Source organism: Cervus canadensis, chromosome 2, assembly GCF_019320065.1.
Source record: "Cervus canadensis isolate Bull #8, Minnesota chromosome 2, ASM1932006v1, whole genome shotgun sequence".
Classification (NCBI taxonomy): Eukaryota; Metazoa; Chordata; class Mammalia; order Artiodactyla; family Cervidae; genus Cervus; species Cervus canadensis.
This window is the reverse complement of record NC_057387.1, coordinates 33,021,254-33,042,953: the sequence shown is the minus strand read 5'-3', so window position 1 is coordinate 33,042,953 and position 21,700 is coordinate 33,021,254. Positions and strand designations below refer to the sequence as shown.

Genomic DNA, 21,700 nt, shown 5'->3' with positions numbered 1-21,700 from the left:
TCTCAACTCTTGGTAAAGTGGGAAAGATGCAGAAAAGTATGTGTGCGCTCGTGCTAAGTCTTCAGTCATGTCTGACTCTTCGCGATCCTATGGACTGTAGCCTGCAAGGGTCCTCTGCTCATGGGATTCTCCAGGCAAGAATACTGAAGTGGGTTGCCATACCCTCCTCCAGGGGATCTTCCAGACCCATGGATGAAATCAGCATCTTACATCTCCTTCATTGGCAGGTGGGTTCTTTACCACTAGCGCCACCTGGGAAGCCCAGGGAGGAGTATATACCCATTCCCAAATCCTTCAAATAAAGCTCTTGTCATCAGTGAGATTTTTGGATAACTCTGGCTCCAATCAGCAACCAGAATACTTCACTGTAAAGGCCTGAATGTTCTAAAATTAAAATATGATGAAATCTTTGTTCTAGAAATTTTCACATAGATCCAAGACATGACTTCAGTATCTTAAACTGCCTTCAAATCTCCTATTTTCCTCTTGGAAAGGTCTCTTCAAGTGTCTCTCTGAAAGACTTCAATTCCATTCCTCCTACCCCAAGATCTAAAGGGTTGCAAAAGAGACAGTTTGGTTTACTCAATAATCAGATTAAGAAAGGTATCCTAACTCATGCAGGAGAGGAGGAATTTTGAATTGAAGTAATCTGGGGATTAAAACATGTTGCCACTCTCTTGACTCAAGATGGAGAAAAGAGTAGAGGTTCAGAGAAAGGGTCCAGTCTTAGGACTTGTAAGTCTTAGAAACTTGTAAGGTGGAAACTGGAATCTGCTGGAGGCCCCAGCTTCCAAGCCAGTGATTATACTGACAGCCCATGTCTTAGATATGCCCTTTAATACGAGGAGGAAACAGGCACTCATTTCTCTTCTATGGGACAACTAGAGCCCCTACACAAGCCAGCAGGGCTGGAAAGAGAGCACAGGAGCAGGTAAAACCCGCTTGTGGGCAAGACTTGAACACACCCCAGGAAGCCCACGCCCACCCATCCGCGGACCCGCCTCCGATAGAGCCGCTTCCGGTCCAGAGGTGGAGGGACCACACGCTCCCGCCGCGCCTGCGCAGGAAGGGCGGATCATCGCGCGGGTGCAGTGCGGCGGTCACAGGCTGACTGCTGTGGGACGAACCTCACTTCCCTTAGTGTTGGCCGGGGAGAAGGAACGATGGTGCTGGATCTGGATTTGTTTCGGGTGGATAAGGGGGGGGACCCAGCGCTCATCCGAGAGTCGCAGGAGAAGCGCTTCAAGGACCCGGGACTGGTGGACCAGCTGGTGAAGGCAGACAGCGAGTGGCGACGATGTAAGTACCGGGACGCGCGGAGAATCCCCGGAGCGTATCCCCAACTTCATCTCTCGGATCTCCTGAACTTCCACCCTTCGTTAAGACTCCCTCCCAGGTTGCGATGGCTCCGAAGCTCTCTGTCCCCCTCAAAACGCATCCGGAACCTGGATCATCCCTCTTTCCCCCTCCGCCGGGGCTATGCCACCTCCCTTCCCGGCGTGCTGGGAGCCGAGCGCTACTTGAGTCTGGGAATGGAGCATGGCGCAGGCGCATGAAGAGCTGTCAAGTCTTCCGGCGACAAGGGTAGCTAGAAGAAAGCCTGGGCGGGAGGTTTGGAGAGTTCCCCTTTCCGAACACTTGTCTTTGGTCGCCTTCTGTCTTTTTCTCATCTTCAGCGAAGTCATAGTGATCTCTTTCTCTCTTGATAGAATCAAAGGTTTCAACCTGAGTCATATCTACAGCGCAATAGGTTTACTCCGTCCATATTGGAAGCATTTTGGGACTGAGGCCGCTTCTGGCTAAAAACAGTGATCCCGGAGCCTTGGGGAAGGGCTCCCCCTGAACTGTGGGCAAACCTTTAAGAACCGAGAATAATCTTCCTTGGTAGATCAGACATGGGCATAGGGGTGTGGTGAAGCAAGGAAATTATTGTAATTATTGAGGCTGTTTAATTGTGATTTGTGGAAGTTTTCCGGGAAAGACATTGGCAGACTTGGGCTAGAACCTGGAACTGGACCGGGCATCCTTCATGATGCTAAATAAAACCGTAGAACCCTCTGCCTATCAATCTGCCTAGACTAGCCGGGGTAGTCACTAATTGGCCGGATGCTGTCAAACACGTGATTTATTCTGTCTGATGCAATAGGTCTGCAACCAGCTAGAGAGCCAGGTTTATGATAGCTCACTGCATAGGCATTCGCTGTCCAAAAATATGGTGGATTTCTGTTAGGAAAGTTAATTTTTCCTACATTTTAGTGTCACCCGTGTAGGGAAGGAGTTAAAGGAAGAGTTGGTAATATGAGGGTATTGGTTACCAGGAGAATATTTGTTTAGCTCAGGTTGTCTGCTGATTCTGGTGGTTTGTTTGACTGTGAAATCCCACCACCTGAATCCATATGTGAAGTTTTGAGTTGCAGCTGAATTAAATGGGAGGGAAAACTAGTTTGGACACTGTTTACTGAGTCAGATGTCAGAAGTATCAGATTTTATATCAGTCTAGCCATTGTAGCTCAGACTGTAAAGAATCTGCCTGCAATGCAGGAGACCCAAGTTGGATCCCTGGGTCAGAAGATCCTCTGGAGAAGGGAATGGCAACCCACTCCAGTATTCTTGCCTGGAGAATCCCATGGACAGAGAACCCTGGCAGGCTACAGTCCATAGGGTCATAGAGTTGGACGTGACTGACACTGCTACTAGCCATTGTCCAGTTGCTGAATGACTTCAAATGTGTTACCTAATCTCTTGGGTATAATGTACAGGTCTGTTGGAAGTTCTGTCTTGTACCTGCGGAGTGGGTATGTGGTGAGGGGATGGATTCTTCAGGGACAAGGTTGTGTTTTGATCATCTGTGTGTCAGTACCCAGGATGTACGTAGACATATGTGTGTGCTAAGTTGCTTTTGTTGTGTCTGACCCTTTGGAACCCCATGAACTGTAGCCCGCCAGACTCCTCTGTTCATGGGATTCTCCAGGCAAGAATACTGGAGTGAGTTGCCATGCCCTTCTCCAGGGGATCTCCCTGACCCAGGGATCCACCTGGGGTCTCTTGTGTCTCCCGCATCGGCAGGCAGGTTCTTTACCACTAATGTAACCTGGGAAGCCCCTGCATATACATACAAGATATACATATACACATGTGTACGTATAATCCCAGTACCTCTTACTGGACCTGGTCCTTAGTAAAGACTTTACAAAGGTTTGTTGAAGTCTGTGTTCAGGGCACCTATCCATATGAAAAGTGGTTCATGTAGTTTATTTTCTACATACCTATTGATTTGATTCTTTTCTAGTTGACATCCCTAACCAATAGTCTCTATAGCTAAGGGGAGTTAATGATTTTTCCCATTTCTGGCTGCTCAAGGTGGACATTGAGGGATCTTGTTTCAAGATTCTTTTACATCTGAACCTCTGATCAGAAGTTAGGGTTCTTCTATCATTAACTGCAACAAGGAGTTGCAACTCAGAGCCACATTAAGAACTCAGATCATGTTCCCTGACTGAGGACACAGCAAGCTTCACAAGGCCCTCCATTACGACTATACCTATATGTCTGCCTGTAGACCTCCGAGGTCAGGGGCTCTGTGTAGAACATAAAGCTAGTATGACTTGGAGTCAGAGCACCATGTTGGAGTTTACTACATCTCTTCTAACTTCAAGGATTTGAACTGTGATTTCTGCTTTTATTTCAGAGTAATATAATGAGGATACATTTGGGAATATAATAGGCATTTGTCTCGACTACTTCCAAAGTCACTAAATTTCCATGTATCTTGAAATCATCTGCCACTAACTGCAGGAAATATCAGTTGAAGTTGTTATTTCTTCTCAACCCTATTGCACTGCCTTAAAACAGGCCCTTATCACTGGAGTAACTTTCTGTTTCCCTTTCACCCCAGTCTCAGTTTGTTCAGGCCCACACCTGGGACATGTGATCCACATACGATATTTCTGTTGTGGCATTTATGTTATTTTTTATATACGGCCTTTTAAAACTAGGAATGGAATTGCTAGGTCGTAGGGTAGGCACATGGTCAGATTTAGTAGATAAACCTAATGGTTTTCCAGAATGGTTAAAGTAATTGATCCTCCCATAAGCACCATGTAAGAACTCCATTTGCTCTACAATCTTGCCCTTGATATTGGCAGTTTTTTTTAATTTTAGCCATTCCGGTGGATATATAATGGTATCTTGTGGTTTTAATTTACATTTTCTTGATAACTAAAAATATTGAGCACCTTTTCATATAGTACGTGTCAGCATTTGGACAGCCTGTTCTGGGAGGTATCTGTTCAAGCCTGTTGACTAGTTTTTATTTGAGTGTCTTTATTGTGTAGGAATTCTTTATTCTGTATACAAAATCTTGTAGATTACATGCAATGCAGATATTGTCTCCCAGTCTATGACTTGTCTTTTCACTTTCTTTTAGTGAATAGAGATTCTTGATTTTAATAATGTCTAATTTATTGATTTTTTTCTTTTATAATTTGTGCTGCTTATGTTCTGTTTAGCAAATCTTTTCATATCCCAAAGTACTGAAAAGATTTTCCTTTTTTTCCCCTAGAAGTTTTATCACTTTACATTTCACATTTAGGTAGATTTATCTCATTGATTTTGGTATATAATGTGAGATAGGGGTCAAAGTTCATTTTTTAATGTGGAATTCTAATTGCTTATGATAAGATGCAGCCAGGTAGGAAAAGAAGGGCACGTCCTTAATCTGATAATAGATATTTATTAAAAATCCATAACTAACATTATTCTTTTTTTTCTAACATTATTCTTAATGATGAAGTATTGAATACTTTACTCGTGAGGTTGGGAACAAAACGAGGATGTCTGTTGTCATCACTTTTCATCAACATCATGTTAGAGGTTCTGAACAGTATGAAATACGGCAAGAAAAAGAAAGAAAAGATTGGAACAGAAATAAAACTGCCATCTGTCATTGTTTGCAGATGACTTGTTTGTTGTGGAAAACTTGAACTACTAATATTAAATAAATTTAGCAAGATCACTGTATACAATATATAGGATGAATAATGCTGTTTATATATACAAGTAACAATTAAAAAGCATCTGATACCTACAAGTATATTTAATAAATGACGTTCAAGATACCTACACTGAAAACTACAGAACATTTCTAGGAGAGGTTAAAGATAATGAAGGAACATGCTATATTCATTGATTGAAACATTCTGCATTGTTATTGTTTTTTAATTGTCATATTTTTCTTTTATCTCCCAGCATCTTGTACAGTGTTTTCTTTTATATTCCCAACACTTAGCACAGGGCCTTGCCAATAGGTGGGATTAAATCATTAAAAAAAAAATTATAAGTAGATATAGATTTACAGAAAGTTACAAAAATAGTGTAAGAAATCCTTCACTGTTTGCCCCATTGTTAACATCTAATGTAACTGATACAATATCAAAACCAAGAACTTGACATTTCTACCATCCATAGAGCTTATTCAGATTTCACCAGTTTTACATGTACTTGTTTGTGTGTGCCTGTAGTTCTGTGTGAATTTATTGTATGTGTAGATTATGCGAAGAGTTGACTCACTGGAAAAGACCCTGATGCTGGGAGGGATTGGGGGCAGGAGGAGAAGCGGATGACAGAGGATGAGATGGCTGGATGGCATCACCAACTCGATGGACATGAGTTTGAGTAAACTCCGGGAGTTTGTGACAGACAGGGAGGCCTGGCGTGCTGCGATTCATGGGGTCACAAAGGGTTGGACACGACTGAGCGACTGAACTGAACTGAGATCTGTATAACCACTGACACACTCAAGATACACAACTGTTCCATCATCACAGAGATCCCTTGCTAGCATCCCTCTGTATTCCATTCCCTTCCCCTGCCCTGTCTAACCCCTGACAACCCTTAATCTGTTCTCCATCTCTGTAATCAGTGTGAATAAGTGGATGAGAAAGTAGTTATATAGTTTGTACTGAAGTTAAGTTTAAATTTAGTTTAGGTAAACTTTGGCACAACTTTAAAAGAATAGCCATATCTAGGTGCTGTCTCATCTCTTTGTTGTTCAGTCACTCAGTCATGTCTGACTCCTTGCGACCCCATGGACTGCAGCACACCAGGCTTCCCTGTCCTTCACCATCTCCCGGAGCTTGCTCAAATTCATGTCCATTGAATCAGAGATGCCATTCAACCATTGCAGCCTCTGTCGTCCCCTTCTCTTGCCTTCAGTCTTTCCCATCATCAAGGTCTTTTCTAATGAGCTGGCTCTTCGCATCAGGTGGCCAAAGTATTGGAGCTTCAGTTTCAGCATCAGTCCTTCTAATGAATATTCAGAATTGATTTCCTTTCAGATTGACTGGTGTGATCTTCTTGTAGTCCAAGGGACTCTAAAGAGTCTTCTCCAACACAGTTCAAAAGCATCAATTCTTCAGCGTTCAGCCTTGTTTATGGTCCAACTTTCACATCCATACATGACTACTGGAAAAACCATAGCTTTGACTATACGGACCTTTGTCAGCAAAGTAATGTCTCTGCTTTTTAATATACTGTCTAGGTTGATCATAGCTTTTCTTCCAAGAGGCAAGCATCTTTTAACTTCGTGGCTGTCGTCACCATCTGAGGTGATTTTGAAGCCCAAGAAAATAGTCTGTCACTGTTGCCATTGTTTCCCCATCTATTTGCCATGAAGTGGTGGGACCAGATGCCATGATCTTTGTTTTTTGAATGTTGAGTTTTAAGCCAGCTTTTTCATTCTCCTCTTTCACTTTCATCAAGAGGCTCTTTAGTTCCTCTTCGCTTTCTGCCATAAGGGTAGTGTCATCTGCCTATCTGAGGTTATTGATATTTCTTCTGGAAATCTTGATTCCAACTTGTGCTTCATCCAGCCCAGCGTTTCTCATGATGTACTCTGCATGTAAGTTAAATAAGCAGGGTGACAATATACAGCCTTGACTTACTCCTTTCCCAATTTGGAACCAGTCTGTTGTTCTGTGTCCAGTTCTAACTGTTGCTTCTTGACCTGCATACAGATTTCTCAGGCAGCAGGTAAGGTGGTATGGTATTCCCATCTCTTTGAGAATTTTCCAGTTTGTTGTGATCCACAGAGTCAAAGGCTTTGGCATAGTCAATAAAGCAGAAGTAGATGTTTTTCTGGAACTCTCTTGCTTTTTTGATGATTCAACGGTTGTTGGTAATTTGATCTCTAGTTCCTCTGCCTTTTCTAAATCCAGCTTGACCATCTGGGAGCTCTTGGTTCACATACTGTTGCAGCCTGGCTTGGAGAATTTTGAGCATTACTTTGTTAGCATGTGAGATGAGTGCAGTTTGTATAGTAGTTTAAATGTTCTTTGGCATCGCCCATCTTTGGGATTGGAATGAAAACGGATCTTTTCCAGTCCTGTGGCCACTGCTAAGTTTTCCATATTTGCTGGCATATTGAATGCAGCACTTTAGCAGCAGCATCTTTTAGGATTTGAAATAGCTCAGCTAGAATTCCATCACCATCAGTTTGTTCATAGTGATACATACTACGTTATGCTACATAGTGATGTATACTACTAAGGCCCACTTGACTTTGCACTCCAACATGTTTGGCTCTAGGTGAGTGATCACACCATTGTGGTTTTCTGGGTCATGAAGATCTTTTTTGTATAGTTCTTCTGTGTATTCTTGCCACCTCTTAATATCTTCTACTTCTGTTAGGTCCATACCCTTTCTGTCCTTTATTGTGCCCATCTTTGCAAGAAATCTTCCCTTGATATCTCTAGTTTTCTTGAAGAGATCTCCAGTCTTTCCCATTCTATTGTTTTCCTCTATTTCTTTGCATTGTTCACTTAGGAAGGCTTTCTTATCTCTTCTTTGCTATTGTTGGAACTCTGCATTCAGATGGATATATCTTTCCTTTTCTCCTTTCCCTTTCACTTCTCTTCTTGTCTCAGCTATTTGTAAGGCCTCCTCAATCAGCCATTTTGCCTTTTTGCATTTCTTTTTCTTGGGGATGATCTTGATCACTGCCTCCTGTACAATGTCACAAACCTCCGTCCATAGTTCTTCAGGCACTCTGTCTATCAGATCGAATCCCTTGAATCTATTTGTCACTTTCACTGTATAATCATAAGGGGTTTGATTTAGGTCATACCTGAATGGTCTAGTGGTTTTCCCTACTGTCTTCAACTTAAGTTCATGATCTCATCTCTGGTCATCATTTTACCTGTCCAGAGCTAAAGACATATTGCTGCTAAAGCTTAGATTCAGGAGGTCCAACTTCTGCTAATCAGAGTTAGACTGATGAATTGCAATACCATGATGTTAATTTGGGCCAGAGTACCTATGCAGGCTGATTAATGCACAAAAGAAAACAAAATGTAAGAAATTGAATTCTTCTCAAGGCTGCCAGATGAGCATTGAATCAAAGCAAAGGAAGTTAACCATTTCTGGCATAGAGATGTAGAATCTTAAGTGTTTGGGAGTGGAAACTTGACTGCCTTTTTTCTAGATCCTGGTGCATACCACATGGTTTTCCTTAAATGAATTTAAGATAATTGAACAGGTTATAGTTACATAAGTAATTTACAGGTTTCTCAGATTTGTTACTTTATTTACAGTGGTATCATCCAAGTTATGATACTTCTTAATTTTAGTCCCAGAATGGCCTTTTCACTGTCACCAAATGCTGGGGAATCCTATTGTAATCACCAATATAAGCTGTTTATATTTGGGGCTCTAAAGCTCTAAGATTTCACAACTTCATGAGGCACATCATTTAGTTCTGCCTGCAGTTTGGCCTTGGGCTGAGATCAGTCCCAAGGAACCATGATTAGGAATGCTGCTGCTGCTGCTAAGTCGCTTCAGTCGTGTCCGACTCCGTGCGATCCCATAGATGGCAGCCCACCAGGCTCCGCCGTCCCTGGGATTCTCTAGGCAAGGACACTGGAGTGGGCTGCCATTTCCTTTTCTAATGCATGAAAGTGAAAAGTGAAAGTGAAGTCGCACAGTCGTGTCCGACTCTTCGAGATCCCATGGACCACAGCCTACCAGGCTCCTCCATCCATGGACTTTTCCAGGCAAGAGTACTGGAGTGGGGTGCCATTGCCTTCTCTGGATTAGGAATGAGGTATCTTAATTATGTGCCTGTCTTTGGTACATTCTTGGGTTCTTTATTCTTCAGGCAGATTTCGGGCAGACAACTTGAACAAGCTGAAGAACCTATGCAGCAAGACAATTGGAGAGAAAATGAAGGTAAGAGAACTCAGTAAGGGACTGGAGAGCTTGAGCAGGGGTATTTAATCTTATTCTTTAGTTAATACATAATTTCTAGCTTAGTGTTTAATTTTGTGTGCTACTGGATTTCTTACCAAAGAGGGAAAGTTTTTTTTTTTTTTCAGTTTTTTTTTTTGTTTGTTATATATATATATATTTATTTTGCTATTTTTTTAATTCATTTTTATTAGTTGGAGGCTAATTACTTTACAGTATTGTAGCGGTTTTTGCCATACATTGACATGAATCAGCCATGGATTTACATGTATTCCCCATCCTGAACCCCCCTCCCACCTTCCTCCCCATCCCATCCCTCTGGGTCATCCCAGTGCACCAGCCCTGAGCACTTGTCTCATGCATCCAAGCTGGACTGGCGATGTGTTTCACACTTGATAATATACATATTCTCTCAGATCATTCCACCCTTGTCTTCTCAAAGAGGGAAAGTTATTTTAAAAAGAAAGGGAGGAAGGCAGGAAGGGAACTAAAAGGCATTTTCAAGAATCAGTGACTCCATCTTTGGTCTGCAAGTATGTTTTAGTCCATTCTGGCTGCTGTAACAGAGTTCCACAGACTGGATGGCTTATAAACAACAGAAATTTATTTCTTACAGTTCTGGGGGCTGGAAATCCAAGATTAAGGCACCAGCAGATTGGTGAGGGCTCACTTCCGGGTTTATTGACAGTCTTCTGGCCGTGTCCTCATGGCAGAAGGAGCAATGGACCTCTCTGGGGTCTCTTTCATAAAGATCCCATGACCTAATCACCTCTGACGGACCCCACTTCCAAATACCGTCACATTAGGGATTGGGTTTCAACATGTAAATTTTGGAGGACATAGATATTCAGTGTGTTGTAAAACAAGATTCTTGCCACACAAGTCATTCATTGTCCCTTCTGTTCTTAATAATGTGAATTCCACCAGTAATTCCTTCCAGTTATTTCTTGAGCTCAACCTACAGTGCCAGAAAGGTTTTCCTGTGGTAGATTTCAGATTCTTTATCCCAGCTCTTTAATTAAGAACACATTGATGTTGAGTCCAAATCCTAGACTTTGATTTATGAGACTTCAGGCAGGTTAACTTCTGAGCCTCAGTGTTCTTGTCTGTGAAATGGCAATTCTAACACTAACCTTTAGAATACAATTGTGAGAACTAAAACCTTTTAATACAGAAAACCTGGCACAATGCCTAGACTGTGGTAGTTATTTAGCAATTGAGAGTAGCAGTGGTTGGCAAGTAGTTACTGGCCTTCATCCAAGAAAAAATTCTTCCTGTACTGAAGAATGTTAAATTTCAGCTCAACTTTGTTTTGGCAACCAGATCGGTTCATGTTTTTAATCTTTCTTCAAAAATACCCTGTTAGCTCTTTAGTCATTTTTCAAAAAACATGTTAAATGTAAGCCATAGTCTATCTTGTTTTTAAGTTGTAAACCTCGAAAATAAACCAAAAAACTGTGAAATTTAGGAACCTGAACCAGGAAAGATCATAACAAAAAGATTCCCTTGGATTCCGACACCTTATCCTTCATGATATTCTGCATCCTTCTCTTTAATACTGTTTTGTTACACTTTCAGCATATGACAGGCTATAGAAATTGACATGGATGATAATGGTACAGTTTTCTTCCTGTGCTGAAAGCCTTGACACTAAATCAGTTGCATGTCAGGGACACTGTAATGATGTTAATTTGCATATATACTTTTGCCTAAATATTTTTGGGGGCATATATACAGATAGTGCCAACCAAGTATTTTTCTTAGCAAGAAGATGGGAGTATTTTCATTTGCATTAGCATTCTTAGATCCCTAGCTGCTGGTCCTACAAGGAGTGTTCTCTCTCGCTGTCCATTGAAACAGTACCAGCGGTGCTTTAGTTTGTAAAGCACCTGAAAGCAGTCAGAATCCTTTCACATACATCTCATTTTGGTTTTGATCTTTGCTGTAAACCTGGAGTATAGGTAGTACATTTGTTAGCCCTGTTGAAAGGGTAGGAAGTCCCTACCTAAGGTATTGAAAGGGTAGGTATTTCCTAAATAGGAAATACCCTTCCTAAATAGGCTTAGGAAATTAAGGAGCTTGCCTAAAATCATGCCGTAAGTTAGTTGCAGAGCCAGAACTTGAACTCAGAACTTGAATTTGCTGCCCTGAGGGATTATCAGAGAGCAAGAGGGCCTCAGCTATCTTAGCTACCAAATGGAACATCTTGAACATCTTGAGGTTTAGGCCATTTTTTTTCTACTTTGGTAGTCTATGCTTGTTCTTATCAAGACTCCTTCTGATACTGTCAGACTTTACAAATTTAAAGATGATTTTTCTTGAATCACTGAAGGGTGTGAGTTGGGTTTTGATCGAATCCTGACTTGTATGGAATGTCTAATGAAAGTGAAAAGTGAAAACTGCTCAATTCAGTTCAGTCGCTCAGTCGTGTCTGACTCTTTGCAACCCCATGGACTGCAGCACACCATGCTTCCCTGTCCATCACCAACTCCCGGAGCCTAACTCAAACCATAACCCATCAGGCTCCTTGTGCTTGTAATTCTCCAGGCAAGAATACTAGAGTGGGTTGCCATTCACTTCTCCAGGGGATATTTCTGACCCAGAAATCAAACCTGAGTCTCCTGTATTCTTTACTGTCTAAGCCACCACGGAAGCCTAAATCTTTAGAAAAACATGATTTCTATGTATTATTTTATTTATACTTACAAAGCAGACCCTAATTCTTCTCAACTTATTTTTACATGTGTTTTCCTGAGGTCTTACAGGTCTTGTTATAATGGACTTTGATAATATTCTTTATCTCTATTTAATTTAGGAAGAATTTGATTCTTCAAATTATCTTCTACTTAGCTCTGGGCAAAGTTTAAAAATGATGATCTGGTAGAATATTGTGAAGAAGGGTGAGGAGAGAAATCAGAAGGGAAAAAAATCTAGTCATGGGTACACCCTTACCATTTTGCTAAGGCACATTGGTTGCTCTAAACTTAGTTTTGAATTCTGTGGCTTTTTTCCTCAAAAATTGTGTTTCTTTGGCTTCTTGATACTTCATCATCCCATCCATTTTTATCCTGAGCCTCAGGCCTAAGGGCTGGGTTTGTTCTTAGCAGGTAGACGGGGATTCATAAATTGATACATAGGCATCTGCCCACCGCTGGCCCCTGACCAGCACTGAGCATTTTCACATGATCTTGGGACCATAACACTGTGTGTCCATGTCAGACATTTTTCTTCTCGAGTTCCTGATACTGTCAACACTGTGACCCCGATGGGTTAATCCATCTGTCCAGGATCAGAAAGCTAGGAAGTGGCAGGATGAGGACTTGAAATCTTGACGTCTTACTTCTAATTTACTGATGTTTCTCCCATCTTTTGCCTCTTTTAGAGATTCTAGGTTATGTAGAATTCTGTGATTAGTTTATATGATGCATTAATGTGGTGTGCACTTATAAAACTATGTCAGAAATGTTCAAATTAATTTTTTTCCTTTCCTATAGAAAAAAGAGCCAGTGGGAAATGATGAATCCATTCCAGAAGATGTATTAAATCTCGATGACCTCACTGCAGACACTTTAACTGTAAGTTATTGTCCTTTTCTGGACTGGGATTGTGTTCTTTTATCTTAACTTTGTTCCTGGACGAGCAAGTCCTGACACTACATCCAGCATTGCTGCATTCTTGAATTTCTGCAGCTGGGATGTGGCCTCATCTACCTTGTTAATCTTGATACTTGAGTATTAGCGATGAGATAGGTGGAGTGGAAAAGTGAAGATTAGGAAGACAAAAAAAAAAGAGTAGAAAGAGAAGAAAACAGGAGCTGAATTATGTTTGATTTATATAACTCCATTTCTACAGGGTCAGGAATTTTTCAATTTATTGTAATTCAGTAAATATTCACTACATTGGGCCTAAAGCAGTAATTTTCAAGGTTTTTAGTCACTGAACACAAAACCTGCAACACAGAAGCGTGACAAGAGCATAAACACAAAAAAGCAAAAGTTGCTGTGCTTAAAGGGCTCACTTGGGGGTGCTATTCCTGACCTGCCCTACCTGCTAAGGGTCTCCCCAAGAAATCAGAGTACACTTGGAAACCCCTGCAGTAAGGAGCACAAAATAAGTTTAAGCCAAGTTCTCTTGCTCCTAATAAATTTGCACTTTTTCTAGAGAGCAGTTAAATGTGTAGTATGTTGGTTTAATCAGGACACTGAGAGGTGCCCTCAGAAAATGCATGGCTGCCTCTTGTTGTGTGGCAGAAACGAACACAATGATGTAAAGTAGTTATCCTCCAATTAAAAATAATAAAATTTAAAGAAAGAAAAAGGAAAGTACAAGTTAAGGGAAAGAGCTCTTAAAGAGTTATGGTATTAATGCTCCTGAGATACATGGGAATAAGAGGAGTGGCTGGAATTTATCCATCTCTGCCTTAGGCACCCTGAAAGAAAATGCCAGTGGATTTGTCAGGCAAGACTATATATATCCCGGTGTGAAATGACTCTCAGTTCTTTGAAAGCCTCCAGTCACAATTTTGAAAATGCTATCGCAAGAGTTGTCACTAGAGCATAACAGGGTTGAGGCAACAGAATTTGTTCCCTACCCGGTCCGTGACTTACCGTGGCCTGGGGCGGGCTTGGCCTTGTTCACCTACAGAACCTGAAAGTCTCTCAGATCAAAAAAGTCCGGCTTCTCATCGACGAAGCCATCCTGAAGTGTGACGCCGAGCGGATGAAGCTGGAAGCTGAGCGGTTTGAGAACCTTCGCGAGATCGGGAACCTCTTGCACCCGTCCGTGCCCATCAGCAATGACGAGGTAGGTGTCGGCGCCACAGCTGGCGGCTGCCGTGCGCGCCCCTCTCCGCTGGGAAAGGGGCGGGGTGGGAGGCGGGCAGCGAAAGCTGGCACTCGCGGTCTAAGAAAAGCAGGCTCTTTGTGTGTTTGCCCTGCCCACCAATTGAGAACTGTGAAAGAGTCAGATCCCCGCCTGATTGGGAAATAGCAAGGACAGCAGGTAGGTGGAGACGCCTGGCACGGAAACCGCTCCTAAATCGGGCTGCTGCCCCATCCACTGCCTGTTGCCCCTGGTAGCAGCTTGCCTAGTGGGAGGGATCTGCAGAATCAACCTCACCCCTCACCCACACCCTGCTGGGAAGCCGCAGGTTGAGGGAAATCTGCATGATAAAAGTTTCCTGCTGAGTGGGAGCTTCCCCAGCACAAAGCGGCTCAGAGCCCAGCCTTTGTTCCCTGACACCCCAGCCGTGGCAGGGCCCATCTGTGCCTCTTTCATTCATTCCCTGGAGAACCGAACATTCAACTCATTGAGGGCTGGGGTGGCAGACTCAGGAGGTCAGAGCCCGGAGCCCGCCCTCCTGTGGCCCCAGGACCGAGGGAGAGCCTAGGAAAAAAGAACTCTACATTCTCCTCTGTACCCCAGGCAATGAGGATTGTCCAGGAGAGGGTTTTCCCTGTATAGGATTTTCCAGGAGTCATTTGAAAAGGGTTGGAAAAAAAGAGAATACTACAGATCTTTTGGAAAATCATGATTTCAGTTCCATGGCTAGAATTGCTTCTAGGAATTTATAAATTATTATTTTTCTGTTGAAGACAAATTCTGTAGCAAATTCCCTTCTCTAGTGCCAGTACACAGGGGCCAAAACCTAGTGTCTGAGTTAAGCGGAGACATCACAGAGCCCTGGGTTGTTCTTGGAGATCAGGGTTTGGAAAAATGGAGGCTGTAGACTTAAGAGCTCATGCATCTCTCTCTCCTGGTCTTATTTCCTTAGGATGCCGACAACAAAGTAGAGAGGATTTGGGGTGATTGTACTGTCAGGAAGAAGTACTCTCACGTGGACCTGGTGGTGATGGTAGATGGCTTTGAAGGCGAAAAGGGGGCCGTGGTGGCTGGCAGTCGAGGGTACTTCCTGAAGGTAAGAGTGAGGTTGGTTATAAAGATTGGTTATAACCAATGAGGTCGATTATAAAGAAAGAACTGCAGAAAACATAACCCACTTAAAGAGGCCAAACATCTGCCTTTCTATCATAAACTTACTGGCAATTAGATGCAATTCTCTTTCTAAAGCAGGAAAGTGCTTATCAGGATTCCCTGGGACAAAAGCCACTAAGTGATCCTCCATAATGAATATATGTTTTGTTGACTGACTTAGAACAGTCTCTGCCTTTAAGGAGCTCAGTGTAATTGGACAGTCAGACAAGTAGCATAAGTGCTGTGGTGTGAGAAGCCCAGGGTGCTGTGGGAATGGATGGGCAGAAGCAGCAAACCCAGATCAGCTGGGACAGAGGGAAGATGCCTTCAGGAAAGCCTTCCAAAAAGGACATGGTAAAGTCATTTCGAAAATACTGTCCATATAGGTTTGTTTTGCATTTGCAAATAAGTCCAATGTTTTAAGACTTCACTCTCCCATGTACCTTGGGTGCATAATCCTTTTCCTTTATTTGTATCTTAGAGGGAATGCTTTTCAGATGATATGCTGAGCTCTGGTGTCAAGAAAGAGTCTCTTGAGTCAGTTGTTGGATCTGCAGTCTTTGCGGCCTCCCGTGTGCCCCCAGTTACCTCTGGGTGTAAACACTAGCAGATGAACATGATGGTGGCAGAACCCAGTCACACAGTGCTGTGTCTCTGCTCCCTTAGGGGGTCCTGGTATTCCTGGAACAAGCACTCATCCAGTTTGCCCTTCGGACCTTGGGAAGTCGGGGCTACACTCCCATTTATACCCCCTTCTTCATGAGGAAGGAGGTCATGCAGGAAGTGGCACAGCTCAGCCAGTTTGATGAAGAACTTTATAAGGTGAGTAGCCTGTGGCAGTGTACCAGAATCTCCTTAAGGTAAGAAGTTTAATTTCGAAGACACAGCAGTGCTCCCCAGCAAGACTTCCTTGGAGGACGGAAATGTTATATGTAGTGGCTGTTGAGCACTTTGGTGGCTAGTGCAACTGAGGAAGTAAAATTTTAATGTAAATGATCACGTGTGACTAGTGGCTACCATTTGGACAGTCCAGATGTAAAGTCTATTTTTTCTTTCCCTACATGGTTTATGTAATGCACTGAAATTGATCTTTAGCACCGTGAGCTTAGAAAAGAAGCTCGTAGATTATTATTAACCTTGGACAGAAGGAAATTGCCCAAGTGGCTGATCTTCCCACTCCTGACCCCAGACAGGAAGCTTCCACGGAGGAGATATACTTTCCTTTGGATGGATGTAACTTCCAGTTTATGGCTCTTTCTCAACCATGAGGCATCTCAGGGTGAGCCAGAGGATTTGAGTTGAGGTACAGAAGGTCATTCTGAGTCAGTCAGCTTTAACGTCCGCCACCGCTCCCCTGTCTGTGCCCAGCACTCAGAATTGCTGGTGTCTCTACTGACGGCTGCCCGTCACAGCTGAGTTTACTTTTCACTTGTCCCTCTCCTTCAGCACCGGTCCATCAGGGGTGGAGGGTTGGGAGAGGGACTGTGTTCCTATTGGCTATTCCTTCTTAAATCCATGTAGGAGGTAGTTAGACAGGTGCTCCTGGCCTCATCTGATTTATCTATTTAGAGAGATAAGTTTACTACTCAGAACCTTCTTCCCACTAGGTCCTGTTGGTGAGTTCAAAGTTATGTTTTCTTTCAAGATGCAGTGGGAAACAAAATACTCTCTCCAAACATTAATACAACCCTGGGGCCCTCTTCTTCTTCCTTTTAATGAGAGGAACATGTGTATTATCAAATGGGACCTCTTTTTATTTTTTTTTTTTTTTCCTTTCTTCTCAACCCCCAAGATTGGATGAGTGATCACTGACAGAATTTCAGAAGTAGATGCCCTGCAGGTAACACCAGTGAGAAGCTTATATGAAGGATTATGAGAAACATTAGGCAGCAGGTGCTCCCTGTGTTCCCTGCATTCTCTGTCTCTTATCCAGATGCTTCTTGGATCCATAGGCAGGGAGACTCACAGATCTCCATATAGAGGAATTGGGGCTGGCACTTCTTATCCCATCACCTCAGTTTATTAATTCTCTAGAGCGGTGCTGTCCAGCTGAACTCTCTGTAATTGTAGAAATGTTCTCTGTTTCTGTCCTATCCATGCGGCAGCTACCAGCCATGAGTGGCTGCTGAACACTTGAAATGGGGTTCATGCAAACCCAGGAATTAGTTTTTAATTAAAATAGCCATATGTGAAAAAAAAAAAAAATAGCCATATGTGGCTACTGGCTGTACCACATGAGACCACAAGCTCTATTGTTTTTATGTTGTCTATGAACAGCCTCACACGGGGTTAAGTTCCCACTGTTAGTTAGCAAGGTAGTCTCCCAGATTTCCAAATGCTGGCCCAGAAGAAGTTTGCTCTCCTCTTTTTTTTTTTTTTCTCTCCTCTTTTTTTAAAAAATATTTTAATTAAATACCACATGACAAAATTTGTAAGTGGTGGTGGGAAATCGTCTTCTTTCTTATTACCTAATACAGTTGTCATTTTTAATATTCTTTCAGTGCCTTTTTTCATACATATATTATTTTCTCATACTTCTAATCACACTGTATAGATTGTCTTTTTATTTTACATTTATCAGAAGCGTTTTTCAGTGTAACTGCATGGTCTTCATAACCATCACTTCTTAATGGTTATATAATATTACATGGCATGGATATAGGCTACCCAACTCTTCCCTGTTGAATATTTAGGGGGCTTCTGGGCTTCCCTGGTGGCTCAGTGGTAAAGAACCCTCCTGCCAATACAGGGGACAAGGGTTCAATCCTTGGGTTGGAAAGATCCCCTGGAGTAGGAAATGCATATTTATGGGGCTTCCTTTTTTTTGCTATCAGTAAGTTACAGTGAACTTTGTTCTGTATAGCTTTTTTTCCTCTTTTGCATTACTTTCTTCAGCTAAGTACCAAAGTGATTCTTCAAGGATTATAACCCTAGATTAACCCACAAGTATCAAGACAGCAGAGCCTATGTCCTTTTGCCCAACATTGGCAAAAAGAATTTGGCTCTTACTAAATGCCTCACAAACATTTCTCAAGTGGATTAATTCATATTGCTACCAGCTCAGGTTTTATTGCATACCTGCCATCATTGGCCATTATACATAGTTTATAAGTGTTTCATTTATTAGGTAAAGTAAAAACAGTATCAAAGGGAATTCCCTGGTGGTCCATTGATTAGGCCTGAATGCTTCCACTGCAGGGGGGCATGGGTATGATCCCTGGTTGGGGAACTGAGATTTCACATGTCACATGTTGCACCCAAGAGAAGAACATAATATCAGAATACTTTATCTCCTTTTTGCATTACTTGATTTCAGGGACCCCATTTTGGACTGACCCATTCACTCCCTTATCTTTTTAGCATCTCCTGCTCTCTCTCGGGCAGAGATTGAAGAAAATTCATCCTCCCTTCACTCAGATCTTCTATGTGGCTTCTTGCTCGAAATGAGGTTCTCCTCCCTCAGTCTTAACTAGTAAACATTACCCTCCTCCCACAGGTGATTGGCAAAGGCAGTGAAAAGTCTGATGATAACTCCTATGAGGAGAAATATCTGATTGCTACCTCTGAACAACCCATTGCTGCTCTCCACCGGGACGAGTGGCTTCGGCCAGAGGACTTGCCAATCAAGTATGCCGGCCTGTCCACCTGCTTTCGCCAGGAGGTGGGCTCCCATGGCCGTGACACCCGTGGCATCTTTAGAGTCCATCAGTTTGAGAAGGTGAGTAGACAGGTCAGGGCGAGGAATGGGACTCTTCTGTCTGTCTCTCCAGGGTGGTTAGTGGAGAAACAAAACCTGTGTTGTTCAGCCCCACCCCAGCCCCTGTCTTTTCTCTCTTTGCCCCCATCTGTGTGTGTGTAGGGAAGAGGCTGAGAATCGCATAGTGGCGGGGCTGGAGGACAGACTCAGGAACCAGCTGGCCTGAGTCCAAAGGCACACCCCACCACTTAATGCTGTGTAACCTGGAACTAGTTGCTTAAACTCTCTGTGCTGCACCCTCCTCTGTAAAAGGGGGTAGTAGTAGGACCTGCCTCGTTAGGCTACTGGGAAGATGAAACCAGTTATCACATGGAAAGTACTTAGAACAGTACCCGGCACATTTGTGGGGCGCTGTCTACACCAGCACCAGCAAGGGGTTCTTGCTGCAGCCCCAGCCAGCCCCGTGCAGCCCCTGTTGCTCACCGGGGGCCCCAGCCCCGCCTGACTCCCAGTGGAGTAGGAATAGGTCTTTGTTGCAAGGATAGCTCCCACCTCAGTGTTCAGTTTATTCACCCCACTCCGTCGTCCCCGTCTCCTCGGGTCTGTCCTTGCAGATAGAGCAGTTTGTCTACTCCTCGCCACACGACAACAAGTCCTGGGAGATGTTTGAGGAGATGATCACCACCGCGGAGGAGTTCTACCAGTCTCTGGGGATCCCTTACCACATCGTGAATATCGTCTCAGGTATCCACCTCCCTCTCCCGCATCCCACAGACATCACCCGGACCAGTGGGGCTGCCCCACAAAGAAATAGCCCACAATCCAGTTAATTGCCCACGTTAATTAAAATATCACACTCTTCTCCCTTGGGAGCTTTTGGTGCTAAGAATATCTGGGCATGATTTTTCTTCTGGGGATAGGATGTGAATTAAAGAATTCTTCGGGCTTGCTAAAGGTTAGCCTTCTGAAATAGCATCCCTCCTTCATGAATTCTAGGGGTTTTTCCTTACAGGTTCTTTGAATCATGCTGCCAGTAAGAAGCTTGACCTGGAGGCCTGGTTTCCGGGCTCGGGCGCCTTCCGTGAGTTAGTCTCCTGTTCTAACTGCACAGACTATCAGGCTCGCCGGCTCCGAATCCGATATGGGCAGACCAAGAAGATGATGGACAAGGTTAGATGGTCCCTGAGGAGGCAGGCAGTGGGGCCTTTTAGCGCAGAGTGGAGCCACCTTATTTTGGCCTTTGGAGGACATCATGTCCCAGCATCATGGGGAAACCTGAGCTGCTCACGCTAGGCCAGAGAAGGAATCTGAAAATGACTTTTACTGAATCCAGGACTGAGTCCTTCTAGATGGAAACCTGAATCTAGCTCTGTTCTACAAGATAATTCTATTTTTTCCTCCTCTTGGTTTTGTTCTCCGTAACTCCAGATAAAGAGATATCCCCATTTGTCTACACAGAACAAGGTGGAGGCAAGGTTTTCCTTCTTGTGCAAGAAGGTCTGGGTTGTAGGCTTATCTTTCCAAACCCAGTTTTCAGGCCCTCATCTTTTCCAGGTCAGGGGCTTGAAAGGGGTTGAAAGAAGGAGGCCATTGGGTAGACTGTTCTTCCCTCAGAGGGCCAGCAAGGGCTTGAGTATAACTGCTCTGTCTGGGGACCATCTCCTCGCAGGTGGAGTTTGTCCACATGCTCAATGCCACCATGTGCGCCACAACCCGCACCATCTGTGCCATCCTGGAGAACTACCAGACAGAGAAGGGCATCCTCGTGCCTGAGAAATTGAAGGAATTCATGCCGCCAGGTGAGGCTCCCTGCCTTCCTCCTCTTGTGCATCTTCCCACTCTTGCACCAAGTTTTCTTATTGATTCACAGGCCCCAAAACTCTGCCTTGTCCTCTGGTGCCAGGCACTGCAAGGGGCAAGGTTGAAAAGTAGCCAGTACAGGTATGTTAGTCTATTTAAATGCAGCTAAAATTCAGGCTGCGAAAAGAAAGGAACAGAGGAAAGCAGTGCCTACCGTTGTCTTGTGGAACTTTCCCCAGAGGTCCCTGGGCTTTGACCCTTGAGGAATGACAGGTTATCTGGTTGACTCTTCCCTTTCAGGTCTCCAAGAACTGATCCCCTTTGTGAAGGCTGCGCCTATCGACCAGGAGCCCTCGAAGAAGCAAAAGAAGCAGCATGAGGGCAGCAAGAAGAAAGGGGCAGTGAGAGATGTTGCCCTGGAAAGCCAGCTGCAGAACATGGAGGTCACTGATGCCTGAACATGCCCTTGTCCCCTCCACCAGGCTTCCATTGCCTCAGGTGCAATATCAGAGCCTGCCCACAGGCAGGGACGCCCAGCACGCATGCATCGCCCACCCTGTCTGACTGCATTACTCAAAGGGGAACCATCTGCCACATAGTGCAACGTTCTCTTTTCTCATTTGGGCATAGGATTCATCACCAGTGACTGATGAAACCATGTAATAAAGCATCTCTGAGGGAGGCCAGGACTCTTCCTCAGTCTTCTGCCCGGGGCTTGAACCCTATCTGTGACAGTTCTCCCTGGAACCATCTTCACCTCTGCTTGTTCTGCTATATATAAGGTTGTCCGTGTAGCAACGAGAGCCTTTGAGGAGGTAGGGGAAGGCAGGAATAGCTTTCGTAAAAGCTCAAGGGAAAAGTGAAAGCTTTGAGTCTTAGACACACAGGCTTACCAGGCAAGGGCAGGATCCTCCTTTGTAAACGCGCCCCTGCTTTGTTAAAGCAGTTAGGTAGGACCAGCTTAGAGACCTGGGTTGATATAAAAAGCTG

At 43.7% G+C, this 21,700-nt stretch overlaps 1 protein-coding gene across 1 annotated transcript; it reads left to right on the top strand.

Moving 5' to 3' along the window:
• The first annotated feature begins 1,049 nt into the window (after positions 1-1,049).
• Positions 1,050-21,392, top strand: SARS1 (seryl-tRNA synthetase 1). Its single transcript, XM_043460448.1, has 11 exons — positions 1,050-1,299; positions 9,152-9,222; positions 12,735-12,815; positions 13,885-14,043; positions 15,014-15,157; positions 15,880-16,035; positions 18,710-18,931; positions 19,525-19,654; positions 19,923-20,080; positions 20,580-20,709; positions 21,011-21,392. The coding sequence occupies exons 1-11, from the start codon at positions 1,164-1,166 to the stop codon at positions 21,166-21,168; spliced, it is 1,545 nt and encodes a 514-aa protein (XP_043316383.1). The 5' UTR covers positions 1,050-1,163; the 3' UTR covers positions 21,169-21,392.
• Positions 21,393-21,700: the final 308 nt, after the last annotated feature.